The sequence below is a fragment of the Equus asinus genome, chromosome 2 (genome assembly GCF_041296235.1).
Source record: "Equus asinus isolate D_3611 breed Donkey chromosome 2, EquAss-T2T_v2, whole genome shotgun sequence".
Taxonomy (NCBI): Eukaryota; Metazoa; Chordata; class Mammalia; order Perissodactyla; family Equidae; genus Equus; species Equus asinus.
The window spans coordinates 55,881,349-55,902,569 of record NC_091791.1 but is presented as its reverse complement, the minus strand read 5'-3'; the positions used below and the strand labels follow the sequence as shown (position 1 = coordinate 55,902,569).

Genomic DNA, 21,221 nt, shown 5'->3' with positions numbered 1-21,221 from the left:
CTGCAAGTCAAGAAAGGAGGCTTCAGAAGACGCAAACCCTGCTGACACCTTGATCTTGGACTTGCAGCCTCCAGAACTGTGAGAAAATAAATTTCTGTTGTTTAAGCCCCCGAGTCTAGGGCACTGTGTCATGGCAGTCCTAGCGGACTAACACAGCTATGTTTCTGGACCATTTTAGCACAGTACCTTGTAGCCAATAGTATCTCAACAAAGGTCATTACAGTGATTGCCTACATACTCTATTCACCATAAACTAAAATCAGGTTTTGTTTCAGTGAAGGAGAGGAACACTAAGACAGTTCTGTCTTTGAGCCTTAACACTGAAGGAATAAGTGGCAACCATACTTCAGTGATCCAGCCTTCCTTTCCAACATTGTTTCTTTATTGTCCCTCGACAGTTGTGGACCTCTGAAATTCCGTAAGAATCTTCTGATTTGTCCAATGGCTTACTTTGTTTAATTCTAGCATGGATTATATGATAATATTTGTATTTTTGAATGTTAATTACAGAAATAAAATAGTGATTATAACATTTAATCAAACTCTAAATCACCTCATTGTCATAATTTATGTAGATATTCCTTTTTAAAATACAACTTTATTCGTTTATTTTTGTTTTATTTTGAACACTAGATAGTTAAATAATTTCCTTATGTCCTCTACTAATCCATCAAATTATTCCATGGAATTAGGAAAAAAACAAGGTTCATGTTTTGGTATTAGTAGTTTGTTTTATCCTTAAGCCATAGTCCCTTTAAACTAATGTCTCATTGATCACAGAAAGTTCAGCTGTATATTATGGCTTTTTAAAATACATTCTAACATCAACTTTCCTCATAGTCATTAACCTTATTCTTAATAAAATTTGATTTCTTTTCTATTCTCATGAGAAGCGCTCCTTGAACGTGATGTTAAGGTGGTGGGGTAGATAAAGAACTCTGAGAGTTTATGGGCTGGTCCAGGAATAATTTTATTCTCTTGAGTTATAGTGGTGTATGCATATTCTAGCTACTGTGGTCAATATGTTAATATACCAAAAAATGGTCAGTTTAACTGGAAGCTAATGGGGTACAGCAAGGCAAATATTTGCTACAGGTTAGTAGATTGGTGAGGCAGCAGGGAATGTGGGTGCCGTTTACACCTTCTCCTCTGCTTTTGCCATTCAACGCACAACCCAGGGACAGCTACAGTCCCTCATCCTGCAAAGGAAATCACTGTTTATCATGTGCTGTCTCTCAACTTACCAGTTTTGAGGATTTGGGCAAATTTCTTAATAGCCTTTCTTTTCTTATTCTGTAAGGTAAGAGTAATAATTCCCACTTAACAGGATAATCTTTGAAACTGCATACACAATGGTTGTGAAAGTGCATAGCAGAGTGACTGTGGCATGGACTCCTCTCAACAATATTGGTTGATTCTAAATCAAAATTACTTAAAAAGAATGTCTTGAGCCTTCCTTTCTTCTCTACATAGGAGTTACCAGATTTCCAGTTTCTTAACTTTCCAATTTCCTAACAATCTCTGTGTCTGATAGGATAATTTCTTTTCTTCCATCTCTTACTCCATTGCCTCCACCTGGCTTAAGAAAAAGTTTGGGGAGATATTACTCTAGAAGCCTGTTACCCAGTGTCACACTTCTTAGTTGATTTAAGTGTAAACCATAAAAATACGTTTGTGACTATTTTTAGTACAAATAGAAGAATGATGAGCCATAAATTTTATCAGGAGCTTTGTGATGTTGGAATTTCAGTGTATTTCCCATGGTCTCTGGAAGCGTATGGACTGGCCATCGTGGAATACTCTGGGTCACCACCTGTGGCATCTGCTTCACATTGCTCTGCTGTCCAGTGGTTAACTGGAATTAGTTTTCCTTGCTGTCATTTTTTAAACACTGGTTTTATTTAATATTTAGAGATGCTTTTGGGCAATGAATTGTCTCCAGCTCTCTGTGGAAGAACTTCTTGCACTAATAACAGTGTAGTAAGTAGCCAAACCACGCCCCCCCCACCACCAAAAAAAGGGTAAAAGTGCCACGTGGATTTGAAAGTTCACAAGCTCTCAGACTTCCAAAGTAATTAAATGATGAGGGAGATGCAAACTACCACCTTCGTAACTTTTTGAGCATATTAGTTGGGGAGAGCAGGTGGATAAAGTTCTAGGGGTATTTTTACAGCTCTTGCGGTTTTGGAAGGCTATTAAAGACTCGTCATTACATTGCCTTTGTTGCAAACCATCCATCTCTTTGGTCTGTCTTTCATTGTGGTTTTGTGAAAGAAATGAAACTGACATTATAAAGCTATTTTAAATAGTGCAGCAGACGGAATTATTATTAATGGAAGGAGAAAACATGGTTTGGTTAAAACATTAGTTTCTTGTTTTCTAATTATGTCACCACTGATCTTTTAATTATTCCAGATGCATATTTTGCCACCTTACCTCGTTCCTGGCTTCTTATTCTTTGTAAATTAGATCTAGCAATTAGTAATATTCTCACTATATTTCCCCAAAGACGATTTGTGCTTTTCAGTACAATTTGGTATGTTCACAGTAGTTTTCAATTCCTTTTACAACACAAGTCATAAAACCCCCTTTCATGTCAAAGAAGAACAAGGAAGGGATAAGCCCAACTGCTTAGGCCAGATGGTAAGAAATCAGATGACAGGGAAAAAAATCGCAGAGCCATTCAACTCCTACTTTGCTTCTGCCTTTTCTATCAACACGAATGATCTTTAAACTAGATGGGGTATGACAAACATGGTTAAGGGGATCGAAGCCCAATTGGTGGTCTAATAAAAGTACCTGGCTGCTTTAAATTGCTTCAAGCCTCGAGGCAAGACAAAGCACATCCCAGAATTCTGCAGGAACTGGCAGATGTTGATGTAGAACTGCTCTCAGTAATTTTTGCATAACTACAGGGAATAACAATAGTGCTAGAGAATGCAGAAGGGAAAATGCTCTTCCAGCTTTCGAAAACAAGGAAAACATAGTGGTTACTATCGCCAATTGTTGAACTTCAGCAAACTTCCAAAATTGAAGTTTAAACAACTTATAAATATATACAATGAAGAAAATGATAAATTCCCTAAGAACCAAGCTTCTTACATTAAGGCTGCATTCTTCTGTGAGGGTTGCTAGATTAAGAGATGAAGGGAATTATGCAGAAATGCAGGGTGTACAGGGATTTACAAGATATTTAATATAGTCATGATGTTCTTGTGGGAAACATTGAGAAAGGTAGAAAATGGGGGTTGGAAGTTTCATAGCCAGTGCTGATAACAGATCAATTTCTTTTTTGGGGAGTGGAAGCTGATAAATGTGAATTGACTGGTTAACCATTAAAGACTAAATATGTTGTAGTGAGGACAATATGACCAGACAGAGGTAAGAGTGATTCCTGGTGAATTGATTAGGGAACAGTTCAAAATAAAGAAAAAAAAGGTAGAATTTGAAGTGGGCATTGATGGTTGTAAGCTACTCAAAAGACCAAAATGGGAAAGAAGAAAAAGGGCATTAGAAATAAGGAGAATGACATTGTGGTCACTCATGGCACTTATTACGCACTGCCTTGCAATTATTTTTGTCCATCTGTTATTTCATGGGTAGCAAAATTAGGAATCTCTTTCCTTTGGGATCAAACCATACTTGGAATCTTTTCATTGAAATGTTTCATATGCCTTTTATTTTCTATAGTTTCTATACCACACATTATTTAGCTATTATCCATGCTGTTTTCAGCCCTTTGCCTGAAGGTAGGGATGTTCGATTGTCTGCCAGTCCCAGAACTGCTCCTATGGTGCTGGGGATGGAAGATAGAGGCACATCCGCAGGCCTCTGTAGCTCATGCAGGCTATCAGTCTAAAAAAAGGGAGAACTTTTTCTAACCCTTTTAATTACTCTAAAGAAAATTAGGCTACCATTTGAAATTCTATTATAACTCCTTTTGCCTCTTTGGGGATACAAAGAGAAAAGTTTTGCCCTAAAATTATTGAAGGATGTCTATTTGGAAGCAAAAAGAATTCCTAAATCCAAAGGACTTTAAGTAGAAGATCAAAGATGATACTTATTTCCTATGAGCAAATATGTAGCTTTCTTTCAGAGCAGATTAATTTTCAAAATTAAATGGTCATTATACTTAATTTCATGCATTGCCAACAATAAATATGTTAACAAGAAGTTAAAAGTCTTCTCTCACCCCATTTGGAGAAACTTTTGAAAAAATTTCATAACCTTTTACAGCTAGACTATGTAGTTCTGGAGAACAAGAAGTGCAACCCTCTACTTCTTATATCGCCCACACAACCCTATGGCTCGTCTTTGCATGCAGTAGTTCCTTATCAAATATGCGTAGAATGAAACACAAAGCTATTATAGGACAAGACTATGGTATGTAATTTAATATTCTGACAAAAATAGGAGTTAAATTGGCAATAGTGGTGTACAATTTTTTGCAAGGGGAAGAGGTTGAGAACAATAGAGCTACTATACAAAAGAGTTGAAAGTGGAGTAGCCATGGTTGAGGTTTCTAGGGGTCCAAGGTCCTGCAAGAGCTCCTTGATTCCTTCTCTTTTCTATTACCTATGGCCCTTTGCTTGAGGGCCTTGAGATCTTTGAGAAATTGCAAAATTTCAGCATCATAAGATTTGGGGAATTCTATCAGGCAGGACAAGCTAGTTTATGCATCAGTAACAAACAATGAAACATCTCAGTGACTTAAAACGAAAAGACATTTCTCACTACGTTGTATGTGTATTGTTCATTGCAAGTCAGCAAGAGGCATCTGCATGCGGTAGCCACTCAGAGATCTATACTGATGGGGGCTCTATCTTTGCAGAAGCTTCTTTAAATCCAAAGGGCCAAGACAAAGAGAACATGGGAACTACACACACGTTTCTACCAAGAAATGCTATTTGCTTACATTTCATTTCCCATGACCATGCTGCCTGAGTTCAAATGATTGGAAAAATTTAATCTATGTGAGAGAACTGACATTTGAAAATTGCCCTAATGATACCACAGATATATTCCAAAAATCTGTTTCCTCAATAATAATTCACTTATCTATAGTTCCTGAATTTATATAAATTCTTTATTAAGTTTATATTTTTAACCCATATAAGATCATACAAGGATAAGCTTATATATTGATTACTCTGTGTTTAATTATATAGATATAGAGATATACAGATACAGATAGATATATCGAACTGCGTTAAACTTCCTTTTATAAGATGAAAAACTATCTGCCTCATGTTGAAAGGATTCAAGAATACTGGATTGAGTGAACAAGTTCCTGTCTCCTCTTCATCATATCTATTTTTAAAGATTGTCATCACATTACTCCCAAATTTGCATCTTATGAACTTGAGATAAATATTAAACAAATATGACACCCGTTCTGTATACAAAATGATATGAAAAAATACTGCATAACTCATATTCTAGCACAAGAAATAGGAAAAATTCATAAAATATCATAAAAATCTAAAATTAATAATTTAATCAGTAAAAGCTTCAGAGGATTTGACTGTCTTCAAAGTCAGGAAAGAGACCAACTGAGTGAGGCACAAAAAATAGACCAGAACTGGTCTATTACCACATAAACTTGGTAAACAACAAGATTATCCATTTTATAATTCCCACTTGATATAAGCCATCAAAATAAATGTGTTTTACTCTGTGCTGACAACTGAATGTTCTCCCCAAGTTTGTTTACTCAAGAAATGAAAACCAGCATTTCCTATGTCCACAGAATGTTGTGTGTATTCATCAATAAATAAGAGGCCTCTGGGCCAAGTTTTCCTTTCTTAGTTGGGCCCACGTGTGATAAAAGTGTATGTCTGACTTTCATATTCTCTTTCCCCAACATTCTGTAATTGCCAGTCATTAACAAAGAATTCAGTGGTTCAGAGGCTCTCGCTTCTTCCTAACATCCGGTAGTGTGTGTTCATGAACTGCAGAACAACAAAGTTCTCCATGATTTCCATAAGATAGGTGTACACAAAGCATTATGATAGAGTTAAAGAGGGGAAGGCTTCATAAAGGAAGTGTCATTTTAGCTTTCTGTGTGTGTGTATAAAGTTGGGAAGTATCAAGAGGAAGAAATAGCATGAGTGATTATGTTTAACTCCTTACGTCTCTATTTTTCCTTCTCTTTATAATTTTTATAACTCCTCTGGTTGGCCATTCCTTGAACTTTTCTTATTCCAGTACATCTATTTTCATGAGTCATAACCCAAGATCACAAAGAATGCTTGAGTATTTGGTTGTCCTTCAATCAATCCTTAATATATTTTTATCCAACAAATATTTTGAAAAAGTAACCAAAATCCTCTGATGAACTATTTATGGACAGGCGATCAGTTGACAATTGCCTTTACTGTGTCCCAATGATTATTTATAAAATTAGCTTAATAGCTTCTGAGCAAAACTTCATTAATCTGACCTCTATGATTTTTTCAAACTCTTGGATAGACACCAGGCAGTTCTGATGAGTGATCTACCTTGATTTGTCAATGCAATCTAGAACATCCTACAGATGTGGCACTCTTTGATCCAATATCTCTGTCCCATCTGTTCTAAAGATCAAATGAATTTTTCTTATATAAACCAAGATGAATGAAATCTCTCTTCTCTTCACCTTTGAACTTTGCCTCTCAATGACCCATACTCCTTTAGTCTCTGGCTACCCTCCTTCCTTTAACACACCCAGAGAAAGTACTTTTATAGATCTTACACTCCCATGTAAAGTGTTTTAGATATCTTTTAGGTTTTCTTAATTCTGTCTTTTCCCCCATCTCACTCTAGGGTTTTCTTTTTCTTTTTACCATTTTGGTATGGTCAGTTAAAAAAAATTCTAGAGACCCTATGATGGTTCATATGACCCTGTCCCATGTGCCAGTTAACTCATACAGTATTATTAGATATTTATTATTATTTTATTTTCCTGAGGAAGATTTGCCCTAAGCTAACATCTACACCAGTCTTCCTCTATTTTCTATGTGGGTCACTGCCACAGCATGGTTGTTGACAAGTGATGTAGGTCTGTGCCTGGGAACTGAACCTGGGCCGCCAAAACAGAGCATGCCAACCTTAACGACTAGACCACAGGGCTCTGGCCCCTTAGATAGCTATTTTTATTTTGCATTGTTGTGATGCTATAACTTAATTTCAAATACTTCCGCTTAAACATTGTGATATTTCAATATAAGTGGTTTTAGCTACACTGTAGGGGGAATCATTTGTTCAATCAAGAATTCATACTGTCATTCTAATCAGGAAACACTCACTCCGGAGGAACTACTAAAAGCCATTCTGTTATCGTTATCTTTAATCAACATAAAAGGCTTTAACAATTAGCAAAATGAATGTTAGAAATGGATTTTAATTGGTGAAATTAGTGGCTTGTTAACTAGTATAATGGATTTGAGAAATGGACTCATTGATGAAATAAATAGTGTTCAAAGTATGTGGATTAGCTTGAATATTGCGAAGATAGCCCTTGCTCATGCATGATGCCTGTAGCCTGGACACTTATGGATGTCTACCCAGGCTTGATCCCTAAATGATCTTGTGTCTAAGCATATAAGGAGATTTCTGAGTTCTTGGTGCTTATGATAAAGGTAATGGAATCATTCCTTTGGAATATTATTATAGTTATTGCAAGTGATTCATCATTCAAGAAGTAATCCAATTACTTCAAGAGACAGATATCTGTGACTTCATCAACTTAAAGAAATTTTATAAATAACTGTGTCTGCTTGCTAATAAATATTTATTTAATAAGTATCTGGAGGAGTGGCAGAATTTGCAGGGAGATTTATTAAAACATAATCTTATTTGGAGCCATGGGAGGAGTCACTTAAATTGTACAAATTTTGACCATGACTATTGGTGGCAGTTGTTATCTACCTACAGACCCCAGTGGCTATGGTGATGGTCTTGGCTTATGCCATTTGCCTTGCTAATTTCGATATTTTTTCTAGAGATTTTAATGAGGGATTTTAAGACAGTTACCAAGTTTCTTAAAGAGTATTTACCAATAATTGATTTTAGATATTTCTTAACAAAATCTATATTTTGCTTCAGTTTCTTGTTTTCTAAATTTAAATGTACCAGTGAAGGATGATTTGTGTTTTTCAACTGAATGCAGGAAGTTGCAGTTAATCTTGTTGTCGTTACCATCATTCAGGTTCCATCCATGCAGTTTTTCAGCTTCTTGATGAGGGCTTTTCTTCAGTCAATTCCACATTTTCTGATCGCATATCTTTCTCTATTCCACATTCTGCACGTAATCATGTTCTTTCTCAGAAGTTGGGACTATCTTATGTCCAGGTATGTTTTGAGATTTAGTATTTATCTCTTTTTTTCTTTCTTTTTTATCCTAAAAGATATGGATTTCAAATGTGTAAATTAAAAAGTTTGTCTTTTCTGAAACTCATGCTTTCACTTACCCTCTTTAGCTACTTTCAACTTTTTCTTTTTGAGTAAGATTAGCCCTGAGCTAGCATCTGCTGCCCATCCTCCTCTTTTTGCTGAGGAAGATTGGCCCTGAGCTAACATCTGTGACCCTCTTCCTCTGCTTTATATGTGGGATGCTGCCACGGCATGGCTTGATGAGCAGTGCGTGGGGCTGCCCCGGGGATCAGAACCTGCTTACCCCGGTCTGCTGGAATGGAGCAGGCAAACTTAACTACTACGCCACCAGGCCAGCCCCTCAACATTTTTTTTTTTATTTGCTGTAAACTCAAATTACTTCCTGGAAGAAAATTTGGAGTAGGTGTATCTTTTTTTGAATATTTTGAAGAGAATTTATCAATGCAGTTTGCTATTAGAAGAGACAACATAAACTGAAAAGTTTTTTTTAATGGAATTTCAAGCTTTTCCTTTCCATGTTTAAAACTACAGTCTTTTGGATCTAACTTCTTTTTTAAGCTCCATGAACTCAAGTTCCATAACAACATGCCTTTTTAAAAATTTAGTTTCCAAAGGGGCCAAGTGTAAGGAATAGCTGGTGTACTTGTAGCAACCACAGGGAAAATGGAATAATCTCAGTTCTTTTGAGAAGTGGTTCTCACTTTCCTTCCTTTTCTGTTGTTTAATGGAGTAAAATGAAAAAGAAGAGTTGTATTACATGACAATAAAGAATTTAGTTAATCTGTAATATTATAGTGGGATTTTCAAATCGACCTTATTTTATGAGTTTTGTTGTTATTGTTGTTAGCTCCATTCTTGGAAATCGAAAGCAATGTCCATTAACCCCATCAGGTTTTCCCATTAAAGATTTCTAAGAGTAGATGGGGGATGAAGAATGGTCGTTGGTGTTAGACTAATTTTGAGGACAAACTAGTCTATTCCTGATCTACAACAAGTGTGAAAGGATTCCATGAATCTCAGGGTTTCTCCAGGATATAGACCAATGTCTCCAGGATCCTGTAAATTGCACCTCTGTTTACCTCTCAAAGCTGAATAGAGGTGTGGGAGAGAAGGGCAACAAATGAAGTATGTATTTTTGAGTTTGCAGTTATTACTAAAAAGTTAATCCCAGTTAAATGGAAGATTGCCAGAGGAGGACTATTTTTCTTTTGCCCATGATTTTATGCAATGAAGACCTGTGTTTGGTGACCAAAGATATCTATATCAATTTCTATATCTATATCTATATCTATATCTAATCTACATATACAATAAAAGTAATAGCCAGGTTTCCTTGGGTGCATCATTTGTATTGGATGCATGCTAACTACTTTATCTAAATCATGATATTTAATTCTCCCAAGATTCCAAAAAAGCATTCTTATTTTCTGCAATCTTGAGTTAAGAAAACTTCGTCTCAAAAATAATAATTAATTTGCTCAAGGATATACAATAATAAATGGAGGAGAAGACTTTGCACTCAAGCTGTGTACATTCAGAATCTGACCTCTTAAGTGTCAGGCTACCCATCAACCCTCTTGAAAAAAATACAGCTAACCTCTGAGAGTTTCTCCAACTGTTGCAGAGGGTTACGCACGGTGCTGTCTCACATTTTTTCAGGAAAAGGTCCCCTCTTGCTCTAATCTCTCTTGTGCTCCACACTTTGGATGCTGACCATCATGAAAGCACTGCTCCGTGGGGTTCAGTGGCCTAGGTTGAAGAGTCCCAATTCTGCCCATATTGGAATAACACCTTCCTCCTTAATTGCCACATAGCACAAGAGGAACCGGCACACAAGTTTTTTGTGTTTAAGTGTCTTCAACAATTCCAAATGAGCTGTGTTTTTATACCAACCCCAGCTAAACTCCTTTTGATCTCTTCTTCAGTTGATTGGAAAAAAAATCTAGGCCTGCACATGTTTGTTGGAGTTTTTAAGATTTCTGTGTCCATTTTCCTGTGAGCAAATGTTTCGACAAGAACACATATGTACATTTTCTTAAAAAAGAAATCAACAAGATACAAGTAAATGACTATTAATACAGACTTAGCAAAAAATGAATATTTTCCTAAGAAAACCAGTCCTATAATAACCCAGTTTAAAGCATCAGTTCGCAGCTCTCCTGCTTAAAATAGTGTGACTAATGATAAACTGGAACTCCCCTGAGGTTTGGTTTCTTCTTCTATACAATGCCCAGAAAAATGGTGGAAGGATGATGTCATGGTTATATGAGGCATTTTATTTAAAGCGTCGGTATAATGCTCTACACTTAGTAAGCATTTAAGCAATGTTAGCTACTCGTGGTAGCACTCAAGGGCTCAGAGTAAAAGCAAAAAACAGACACGCTCAGTTTACATGTCAAAAACAAAACAGTCAATTTTTGTCATAAGTCTGTGTTTCACTGTTTTCAGACGTGGAAATAACAATCTTGGGAGAACAATGAGTGCTCGTTTTCTATTTATACAACCTATAAGGTCGACTGTGTTGGTTTTCCAGCACAAAGGGACAGTCTGCCTTTGAGGTCAACTCAACCTCCCAGTCTTAGATAATGAAAATTGTTGGCAGTTTTCTGTTTCAAAGTTCTTTCAAAATATTAACAAGAAATCTTACTTTCATCTAGAACACACATCCCTACCTTCTCCCAACCCCCTGCATACAAACACACACACACACACACACACACACACATACATTTGTGCCTAATCCTGGATGGGAGCTAATGCTCCTTTCCTTCTTTATTGTCTCCTTTCTTTCTATCGTGGGCATACCCAGACCTGTGTTTGTATGGTGTTGTGAAGATGAAATGAAAATGCATACATGGATCAACAGGTATGGCTCCTGGCATATAGCGATTATTCAGCGAAGATTACCTGTTCTTATTTTTAGCTTTTCGTGTCTGAATGCAAGCAACAAGGGAGTAAGGTTCTTGCTGTGTTTGTTTCTGTATACCTAAAATCTAAAATAGCACATGGTTTATAGGAGGTACTCAGTAAATATTTGTTGAATGAATGGATGAATAATTAATTTGTTTTTAAGTTTGTCAATAATGTCTGATTTTTGAGAACCTAAAGCAAATCAAAGTTATGGGAAACTTTTGCATTTTTTTTAATTCTAAAGAATTTTTTTATTATGCCTAAATGTTCTATCACTGCTACACATTTTTAGGACATTAAGCCAGATTTGTGGTGAAAATTGGCCTTACAGACACACATATACTCACATATATATATATATATATATATATATACATACAAATATATCCATATAAACTTTACAAATAACATTGGATTTTTTCTATCTTCTCTTCTAATGTTCGTGCTCTTCCTTCTTTATTCACTGGGCATGCTTTGAGAACAGTCAGTTTTTATCCATGAATTTGTTAAAAGTCAGCTTTTTCCATGAATTAGTATCAGATTAAAAGATTGTGGTGTACTTCTGAAGTAATACCTAACTACGCTTAGGAAGTATTTTATTTTTACTGCCAACATACTGGAATTGCATAATGCCATTGGTGTGATTGTGAAATCTCTGAGCACAGAGGCCAAGTTTCAGTTTCACACTGACAGAGCTCCAGCGCTGACTGGTCAAAAGAAGAAACAGGTGGTCGAATGAATGAACAAATGAAAGAATAAAAATTACTGGGAGAAATACACACATGCAATAATACACAGTTGATTGGAGGAGCTAGGAACATCAACTTAGCAAATAAGTAATCCCATTTCTTTTCATAATTCCCAGAAAAAGAACAAACCATACAATTTAAATGAGTAAGTTGTGTTAGGCACATGCTGTTTTATCTCACCACTTGCAGAATTCTACTTTGAAAATGACCAGAGCTGTGAGACATACACCTAGATGAGTTATTGAAATAGAGGAGAAATTGAATTTCTCTAGTTTAGTCACTCAAACAAGCAGTAAATAGCTTTGGAAATGAAAACTGTCTCCAGACAGAGATCTAGTTTCCATTTGGGATTGTTTTCAAAATCAGCTCCAGTTTTAGCCTGTGGTTTCCAGATTGATATTAGATTTCAGTTTATTAGCTTTACTTAGTAATTTGCGTAATCTTGGTTTAGCTGAAAGTTTTGTTTTGTGTGTGTGTATATTGATATTTTAAAAAATTCTTATCTTGTGCTGAAGTTTTATCTTGATGATCTCTTGATGAGAATGTGCAGAAAGAATGTTATATTGACATAAGTATTTTCCAGAGCACATGAAAGGAAAACTAGATAACGAATTCAGTTGAAATATTTTGAAAAGAAACAAATAGTATGCAAAAATGATGCAGAGTTAAAACATATCTAAATAACACCATAATAAGCATGTTTTTCCTTGACTTCATACCCTCATCTTAGCACAATACCTACTTAATTTGGTATGGGCTCAACATAGCTGTTGAATGTTACTTAATTCCAAAATATTTATCATAATTTACAGATTTGCTATGTTTCTAGAAGAAACTATGATTGTTTGTGATTAAGAAGTGCTGATAGAGACATCAAACAAAACCAAAAGAAATGGACTAATATACCACGTTCACTGGAATATTTATACTATAAAGAAGTAAAATTTCCCACAATTTGTGTTGATTTAAAGTATTTCTAATTAATATTCTAATACAATTTTCCTTTGAGTGTGGAAAATGATTGATTGATTCTAGAATCTTATATGAAATCACAAAGTCAATAATAGCCAAGAAACTCTTGAAGAAGAACAAGAAATTGAACACACTTTCCCTACCAAACAGCAGGAGCTTTAGTATTTAGCAGTGAATACTGGAACAAGAATTGATATAGATATAGAATTAGATAATGAAATAAAATAAGGAACCCAGACGTAGGCCCAAGTATATATGTACACCATAGATAATAGAGGTGGTTCTAAGGGAATGTTGGAAAAGGATAGAGTTTGTAATAAATGATTCTAGAAATATGAAAAATATAATTGTATATTTCAAAAACTGCATAGAAACCAATCCCACATGATTGAAAGATCTACATAAAGAAGATAGATAGATAAAATAAAGAAGGGAATAAAATAGGTGAGTATCTTTATGACCTTGGCATAGGAAAGAATTTCCTAAACCAGACACAGGAACTATTACCTATAAAGGGAAAAAAATGATAAATTCATTTACATTAAAATGGAGAAATTCTGTTTGTCAAAAGGTACAAGGAGAGTAAAATTACAGATCACAAAGTGGAAGTCGTTAATGCAGATAATCAGTAAAGTATTGGCTATCCAGAATTTATAAAGAATACCTACAGAGTAGTACCAAAAAAAAGAAGATAAGCCAAAAGTAAAATGATTTGCAAAAAGGAAATCCACGTCAGATAAACCTTTGAAAATGTGCTTAACCTCATTATCAAAGAACCTCAAATGAAAACTATAATAATACATCAATACACACTCACCAGATTGGCCAAAATAATTCAAACATTGCCTCTTATCGTTAAAGATGTGCAGTAACTGGAGTTCAGTAGCCCACCCCAGAGGGAGCTACGTCAGGCTTAATCCTTTTCCCTGTGTTTTCTCATCAAGGGTTCAAATTATCAATGGGTCCAGTCTCATCCATACAACTTTGTTATGTTTACATTGTAATATGACAACATTTATTTTCCTTTCTGTTCAAGAAAGAGGATATGCAAACAGGGGAGGTTAGTATGAAATAATCACTTTAGGGCAATGATAAAGGATTACAAACTAAAACAAGAATAGATCACTGTTTAGCCTTTAAAAGTTGCTGCTTGAGAAGGGACGGAGCAAAATGGCGGGGTGAGCTGACCCGGGATTCTCTCCCCTCCAAAATACAACAAAAGATTGGAAGAACTAAATTTCAGAGAATAAACATAATGCCAGCTCGTTAGAGACCTACAATACCAAGAAGGAGGAGACCATAAACCTAGCTTTACCCCTTCAGAGGCTCTGGAATGGTAGGAGAGAACATCGCTCCCTCCCCTAGAGTCTGTGATCGCTGCGGCGCGGGTCGGGAAGGAGCGGGGGAGGGCCGTGCAATCGGGGGATCATCCAGGACTCCTGCCGCTGATTCAGTGGAGACCCGCTGATGGGGGGAAAGCTTCCGTCCACGGGGACCCTATAGATCAAGGGCCTTGGGAGACCAGAGAACAGAACTGATCTGAACCCAGACCAGCGCGTGTAACAGCCCCTCCCCCCTAACAAAGCCAGTGGGCGCAGCCATCTTGCCCAAGGCGGAGCGCTAACACGCCGCTCTTGACCCCCATCTAGTGGCCACAGGCTGTAACTGCAACTGAATTCTACCACCATGAGAAAAAACCGCTCCTCTACCATCCAGCAATTTATAAAAGCCCCAGACCAGAAGGAAAACAATAAAAACACAGAATTAAGTCCTGAGGACTTGGAATTAGGTAAACTAAGTGATAATGAATTCAGAGCAGCTATAATCAAAAAACTCAATGAGGTAGAGAGAAAGATAGAGAAACAAGCCGAGTTCTGGAGTTACTTCACAAAAGAGATTGAAATCATAAAGAAGAATCAAACAGAATTACTTGAGATGAAAAACACAATGGACCAGATAAAACAGAATACGGATTCCCTGAATGCCCGTGTAGACAATCTAGAGGAGCAAATCAGCATAATCGAGGACAGACAGGCTGAATGGCGCCAGACAGAGGAAGAAAGAGAACTAAGAATTAAAAAAAATGAGGAAAATCTCCGAGAGATAATGGATTCAATGAGGAGTAAGAACATAAGGATCATAGGAATTCCTGAGAATATGGAAAAGGAAAATGGAGCAGAAAGTGTGCTTAATGAAATTATTGAAGAGAATTTCCCAAATCTAGGGATCAACGGAGAAATGTGTGTAGAGGAGTGTTTTAGATCTCCTAGATTTGTCAATGTAAAAAGACCCACCGCACGGCACATAATAGTAAAGCTGGCAAATAGGAATGATAAGGAAAGAATACTCAGGGAAGTAAGAAAAAAAAAAGAGAATAACCTATAAAGGAGCCCCATCAGACTGTCAGCAGATTTCTCTACAGAAACCCTACAAGCTAGGAGAGAATGGAGTGATATATTCAAAGCTTTAAAGGATAAAAACCTTCAGCCAAGAATACTCTATCCAGCAAGAATTTCCTTCAGATATGAGGGAGAAATTAAATCTTTTCCAGACAAAGAAAAGTTAAGGGAATTTGTAACTAAAAGCCCTCCATTACAAGAAATCCTCAAGAAGGCTCTCATACTTGAAAAAAGAAACAAGGGAGAAAGGGGACACAAGCCACAGACTAGGGAGACCGATGGATAGAACCAGAACAGGATAGCAAATATTCAACTATAGCATTAGGGTAAAAATAAGGAAACTACCAAAACAAGGACGATCTTAGCATTCTAACTACAAATTAATAAGATGAGTTGGAATAAAAAATGAAAATAAGTATTTAGGAGGGGAAGAGCAAAGGGTCTAAATCAGTATTGGTCGAGTAAGTCAGAGACCACCAGAGAATAGACTGTATTATACACGAGATTCTAAATACAAACTTCAAGGTAGACACTAAAATAAAGTACAGAACAGAGTCACAAATCATAGATAAGGAAAAATAAGAAACCCAGCATAAGAAATTGCAGTATTAAATGGGTAGTCTAAAGCACACAGGAAAAGAAACACAGGAAAACAAGATAATGAGCGACAGATTGACAGCATTAAGTCCACATGCATCAATAATCACTCTCAATGTGAACGGATTGAACTCTCCAATAAAAAGACACAGAGTGGCAAAATGGATTAAAGAACAAGATCCAACAATTTGTTGCCTCCAGGAAACACACCTCAGCCCCAAGGACAAACACAGACTCAGGGTGAAGGGGTGGAGGACAATACTTCAAGCAAATAGCAAGGAAAAAAAGGCAGGTGTTGCAATTCTCATATCAGACCAAGTGGATTTCAAAATAAGACAGGTAAAGAGAGACACAGAGGGACAATATATAATGATCAAAGGGACACTTCATCAAGAAGAAATAACGCTTATAAATATCTATGCACCCAACACAGGAGCACCAAGATTCATAAAGCAACTATTAACAGACCTGAAGGAAGATGTTAATAACAACACAATAATAGTAGGGGACCTCAACAGCCCACTCACATCAATGGACAGATCATCCAGACAGAAAATCAACAAGGAAATAGTGGAGCTGAATGAAAAACTAAAACAATTGGACTTAATAGACATATATAGATCACTCCACCCTGAAGGAGCTGAATACACATTCTTCTCAAGTGCACATGGAACATTCTCTAGGATAGACCATATGTTGGGAAACAAGGCAAGCCTCTACAAATTTAAAAAAATTGAAATAATAACAAGCATCTTCTCAGATCATAGTACTATAAGGCTAGAAATTAATTACAAGAAAAAAGCTGAGAAAGGCACAAAGATGTGGAGACTAAACAACACACTACTGAACAAGCAATGGATCATTGAAGAAATTAAAGAAGAAATTAAAAAATACCTGGAAACAAATGAAAATGATAGCATGCCATACCAACTCATATGGATACAGCAAAAGCTGTATTAAGAGGAAAATTCATCGCAATACAGGCACATCTTGACAAACAAGAAAAATCCCAAATAAGCAACCTTAAAGCACACCTAACTGAACTAGAGAAAAAAGAAGAAATGAAGCCCAAAGTCAGCAGAAGGAGAGAAATAATAAAAATCAGAGCAGAAATAAATACTATTGAAACGAAAAAGGCAGTAGAAAGGATCAATGAGACAAAGAGCTGGTTTTTTGAGAAGATAAATAAAATTGACAAACCACTAGCCAGACTTACAAAGAAAAAAAGGGAGAAAGCTCAAATAAACAAAATCAGAAATGAGCGAGGAGAAATAACAACAGACTCTGCAGAAATACAACAGATTATAAGAGAATACTACAAAAAACTATATGCCAACAGAATGGATAACCTAGAGGAAATGGATAAATTCCTGGACTCCTACAACCTCCCAAAGCTCACTCAAGAAGAGGCAGACAATTTGAACAGACCAATCACAAGGAAAGAGATTGAAACAGCAATCAAAAGCATCCCAAAGAATAAAACCCCAGGACCAGATGGCTTTCCTGGGGAATTCTACCAAACTTTCAGAGAGGATTTAATACCTATCCTTTTCAAGCTATTCCAAAAAATTAGGGAAGATGGAACACTTCCTAACACATTCTATGAGGCCAACATCACGCTGATACCAAAACCTGACAAGGACACCACAAAAAAAGAGAACTACAGGCCAATATCACTGATGAACATAGATGCAAAAATTCTAAACAAAATTTTGGCAACCAGAATTCAGCAATTCATCAAAAGAATCATACATCAGGATCAGGTGGGATTCATACCAGGGACACAGGGATGGTTCAACATCCGCAAATCAATCAATGTGATACACCACATCAACAAACTGAGGAATAAAAACCACATGATCATCTCAATAGATGCAGAGAAGGCATTTGACAAGATCCAACAGACATTTATGATAAAAACTCTGAACAAAATGGTCATAGAAGGAAACTACCTCAACATAATAAAGGCCATATACGACAAACCCATAGCCAACATCATACTCAATAGGCAAAAACTGAACCCCATCCCCCTGAAAACAGGAACAAGACAAGGATGCCCTCTATCACCACTCTTATTTAACATAGTACTGGAGGTCCTGGCCAGAGCAATCAGGCAAGAAAAAGGAATAAAAGGAATCCAAATAGGGAAGGAAGAAGTGAAACTCTCGCTGTTTGCAGACAACATGATCTTATATATAGAAAACCCCAAAGAATCCATTGGAAAACTGTTAGAAGTAATCAACAACTACAGCAAAGTTGCAGGGTATAAAATCAATTTGCATAAATCAGTAGCATTTCTATACTCCAGTAATGAAACAACAGAAAAAGAACTCAAGAATACAATACCATTCACAATCGCAAAAAAAGAATAAAATACCTTGGGGTAAATTTAACTAAGGAAGTGAAGGACTTATATAATGAAAATTACAAGGCCTTTCTGAGAGAATTGGATGACGACATAAAGAGATGGAAAGACATTCCATGTACATGGATTAGAAGAATAAACATAGTTAAAATGTCTATTCTACCTAAAGCAATCTACAGATTCAACGCCATCCCAATCAGAATCCCAATGACATTCTTTACAGAATTAGAACAAAGAATCCTAAAATTCATATGGGGCAACAAAAGACCCCGAATTGCTAAAGCAATCCTGAGAAAAAAGAACAAAACGGGAGGCATCACAATCCCTGACTTCAAAACATACTACAAAGCTACAGTAATCAAAACAGCATGGTACTGGTACAAAAACAGGTGCACAGATCAATGGAACAAAATTGAAAGCCCAGAAATAAAACCACACATCTACGGACAGCTTATCTTTGACAAAGGAGCTGAGGGCATACAATGGAGAAAAGAGTCTTTTCAACAAATGGTGCTGGGAAAACTGGAAAGCCACATGTAAAAGAATGAAAATTGACCATTCTTTTTCACCATTCACCAAAATAAACTCAAAATGGATTAAAGACCTAAAGGTGAGACCTGAAACCATAAGGCTTCTGGAAGAAAACGTAGGCAGTACACTCTTTGACATCAGTATTAAAAGGATCTTTTCGGACACCATGCCTTCTCAGAGAAGGGAAACAATAGAAAGAATAAACAAATGGGACTTCATCAGATTAAAGAGCTTCTTCAAGGCAAATTAAAACAGGATTGAAACAAAAAAACAACCCACTAACTGGGAAAAAATATTTGCAAGTCATACATCTGACAAAGGCTTAATATCCTTAATATATAAATATATAAATAATATATATATATATAATATATAAAGAACTCTCACAACTCAATCACAAAACATCAAACAACCCAATCAAAAAATGGGCTGGAGACATGAACAGACATTTCTCCAAAGAAGATATACTGATGGCCAATAGGCACATGAAAAGATGCTCATCATCACTGATCATCAGGGAAATGCAAATCAAAACTACACTAAGATATCACCTTACACCCGTTAGAATGACAAAAATATCTAAAACCAATAGCAACAAATGTTGGAGAGGTTGCGGAGAAAAAGGAACCCTCATACACTGCTGGTGGGAATGCAAACTGGTGCAGCCACTATGGAAAACAGTATGGAGATTCCTCAAAAAACTAAAAATAGAACTACTATACGATCCAGCCATCCCACTACTGGGTATTTATCCAAAGAGCCTGAAGTCAGCAATCCCAAAAGTCCTGTGCACCCCAATGTTTATTGCAGCACTGTTTACAATAGCCAAGACGTGGAAGCAACCTAAGTGCCCATCAACAGACGAATGGATAAAGAAGATGTGGTACATATATACAATGGAACACTACTCAGCTGCAAAACAGAACAAAATCATTCCATTTGCAATAACATGGATGGACCTTGAGAGAATTATGTTAAGTGAAATAAGCCAGCAAGAGAAAGATAATCTGTGTATGACTCCACTCATATGAGGAATTTAAAACCAAGAACAGTTTAGTGGATACCAGGGGAAAGGTGGGGTGGGGGTGGGCACAAAGGGTGAAGTGGTGCACCTACAACATGACTGACAAACATTAATGTACAATTGAAATTTCACAAGATTGTAACCTATCAATAACTCAATAAAAAAAAAAAAAAGTTGCTGCTTACCTGGAAGGGTATTTCAGACATCAGTAAAATTGGTCACTGGAAGAAGTTCATGTTTGTCTTCTTAAAATATTTGAAAGCGTTCTTTAACACACAACTTATTTTTTAAAAATAAAACAAGTATAAATAGTTGAAACTGAACTATGAGATACGCAGCAGCTTAAAGTTAACTTAAGCACCCCCCAACCACACACACACAACTCTACACCAGGCACTGTAAGATTTGATGGTTCTCCTGATTACATAATGAAGAATCTCTTCTTAATAACAATGACTAGCACATGCAAACATTCCATAAATATTTGTTGAATAAATGAATATGGAATAATGAAGTTTTTTTTTAAAGATTATATTCTTTTCCTTTTTCTTCCCAAATCCCCTCTGTACATAGTTGTATATCTTAGTTGTGGGTCCTTCTAGTTGTGGCATGTGGGACGCTGCCTCAATGAGCCTGACGAGGCGTGCCAGGTCCGCGCCCAGGATCCGATCCGGCGAAACCCTGGGCCGCCGCAGCAGAGCACGAGAACTTCACCACTCGGCCATGGGGCCTGCCCCCATGCTACTTTTCTTAGTCCTGTGTAAATTTAGTTGTGGCTGTGTGTTTAAGTTCTTGCCAATGGAGTGCAATCTGAAGGATGGGTGCAACTTACAGGCTATGGCCTTAAGACTGAGGATGCGCTTCCTTTCTTCTTCCCACCAGCTGAAATCCAAGAGAACACAACTCTGATTATAGAGACCATGCCAGTGCTTAGGGTTGGCGTTACAATGTAGGAGAATGAACCTAGGTCCTTTAATGGACAATGTAGAGCAGATTTGCCTGCTAACCTGGAGCACTCACCTTGGACTGTTACAAAAGGGAATAATAAATTTCTATCTTTTTGTCACTTAATTATTATTGGATTTATATTTTTTACAGAAGCCTAGCTTTAAAAAAATTATTTTATTGAGGTCATATTGATTTATAACATTGTGAAAATTTCAGGTGTACACTATTATATTTCAGCTTCATATAGACTGCATTGTTCATGACCAAGCTAGTTTCCATTCGTCACCATACCTATGTGCCCCTTTACCACTTTTGCCCTCCCCTGGCCCACTTCCTCTCTGGTAATCACCAAT

The 21,221-nt window shown here is 36.6% G+C and overlaps 1 protein-coding gene across 12 annotated transcripts in view; it reads left to right on the top strand.

Annotated features, from left to right (window-relative positions):
• Window positions 1-21,221, top strand: part of CTNNA3 (catenin alpha 3) — a 1,499,312-nt gene that overhangs the window by 1,026,089 nt on the left and 452,002 nt on the right. Inside the window, exon 13 of one of the 12 annotated variants that reach the window (XM_070488679.1) lies at window positions 11,183-11,239. The exons of the other annotated variants lie outside the window; for them this stretch is intronic. Within the exon in view, the coding sequence (XP_070344780.1) occupies window positions 11,183-11,217 (35 nt within the window). The 3' untranslated portion in view covers window positions 11,218-11,239. The remainder of the gene's footprint in view (window positions 1-11,182; window positions 11,240-21,221) is intronic. 12 annotated transcript variants of the gene reach the window in all.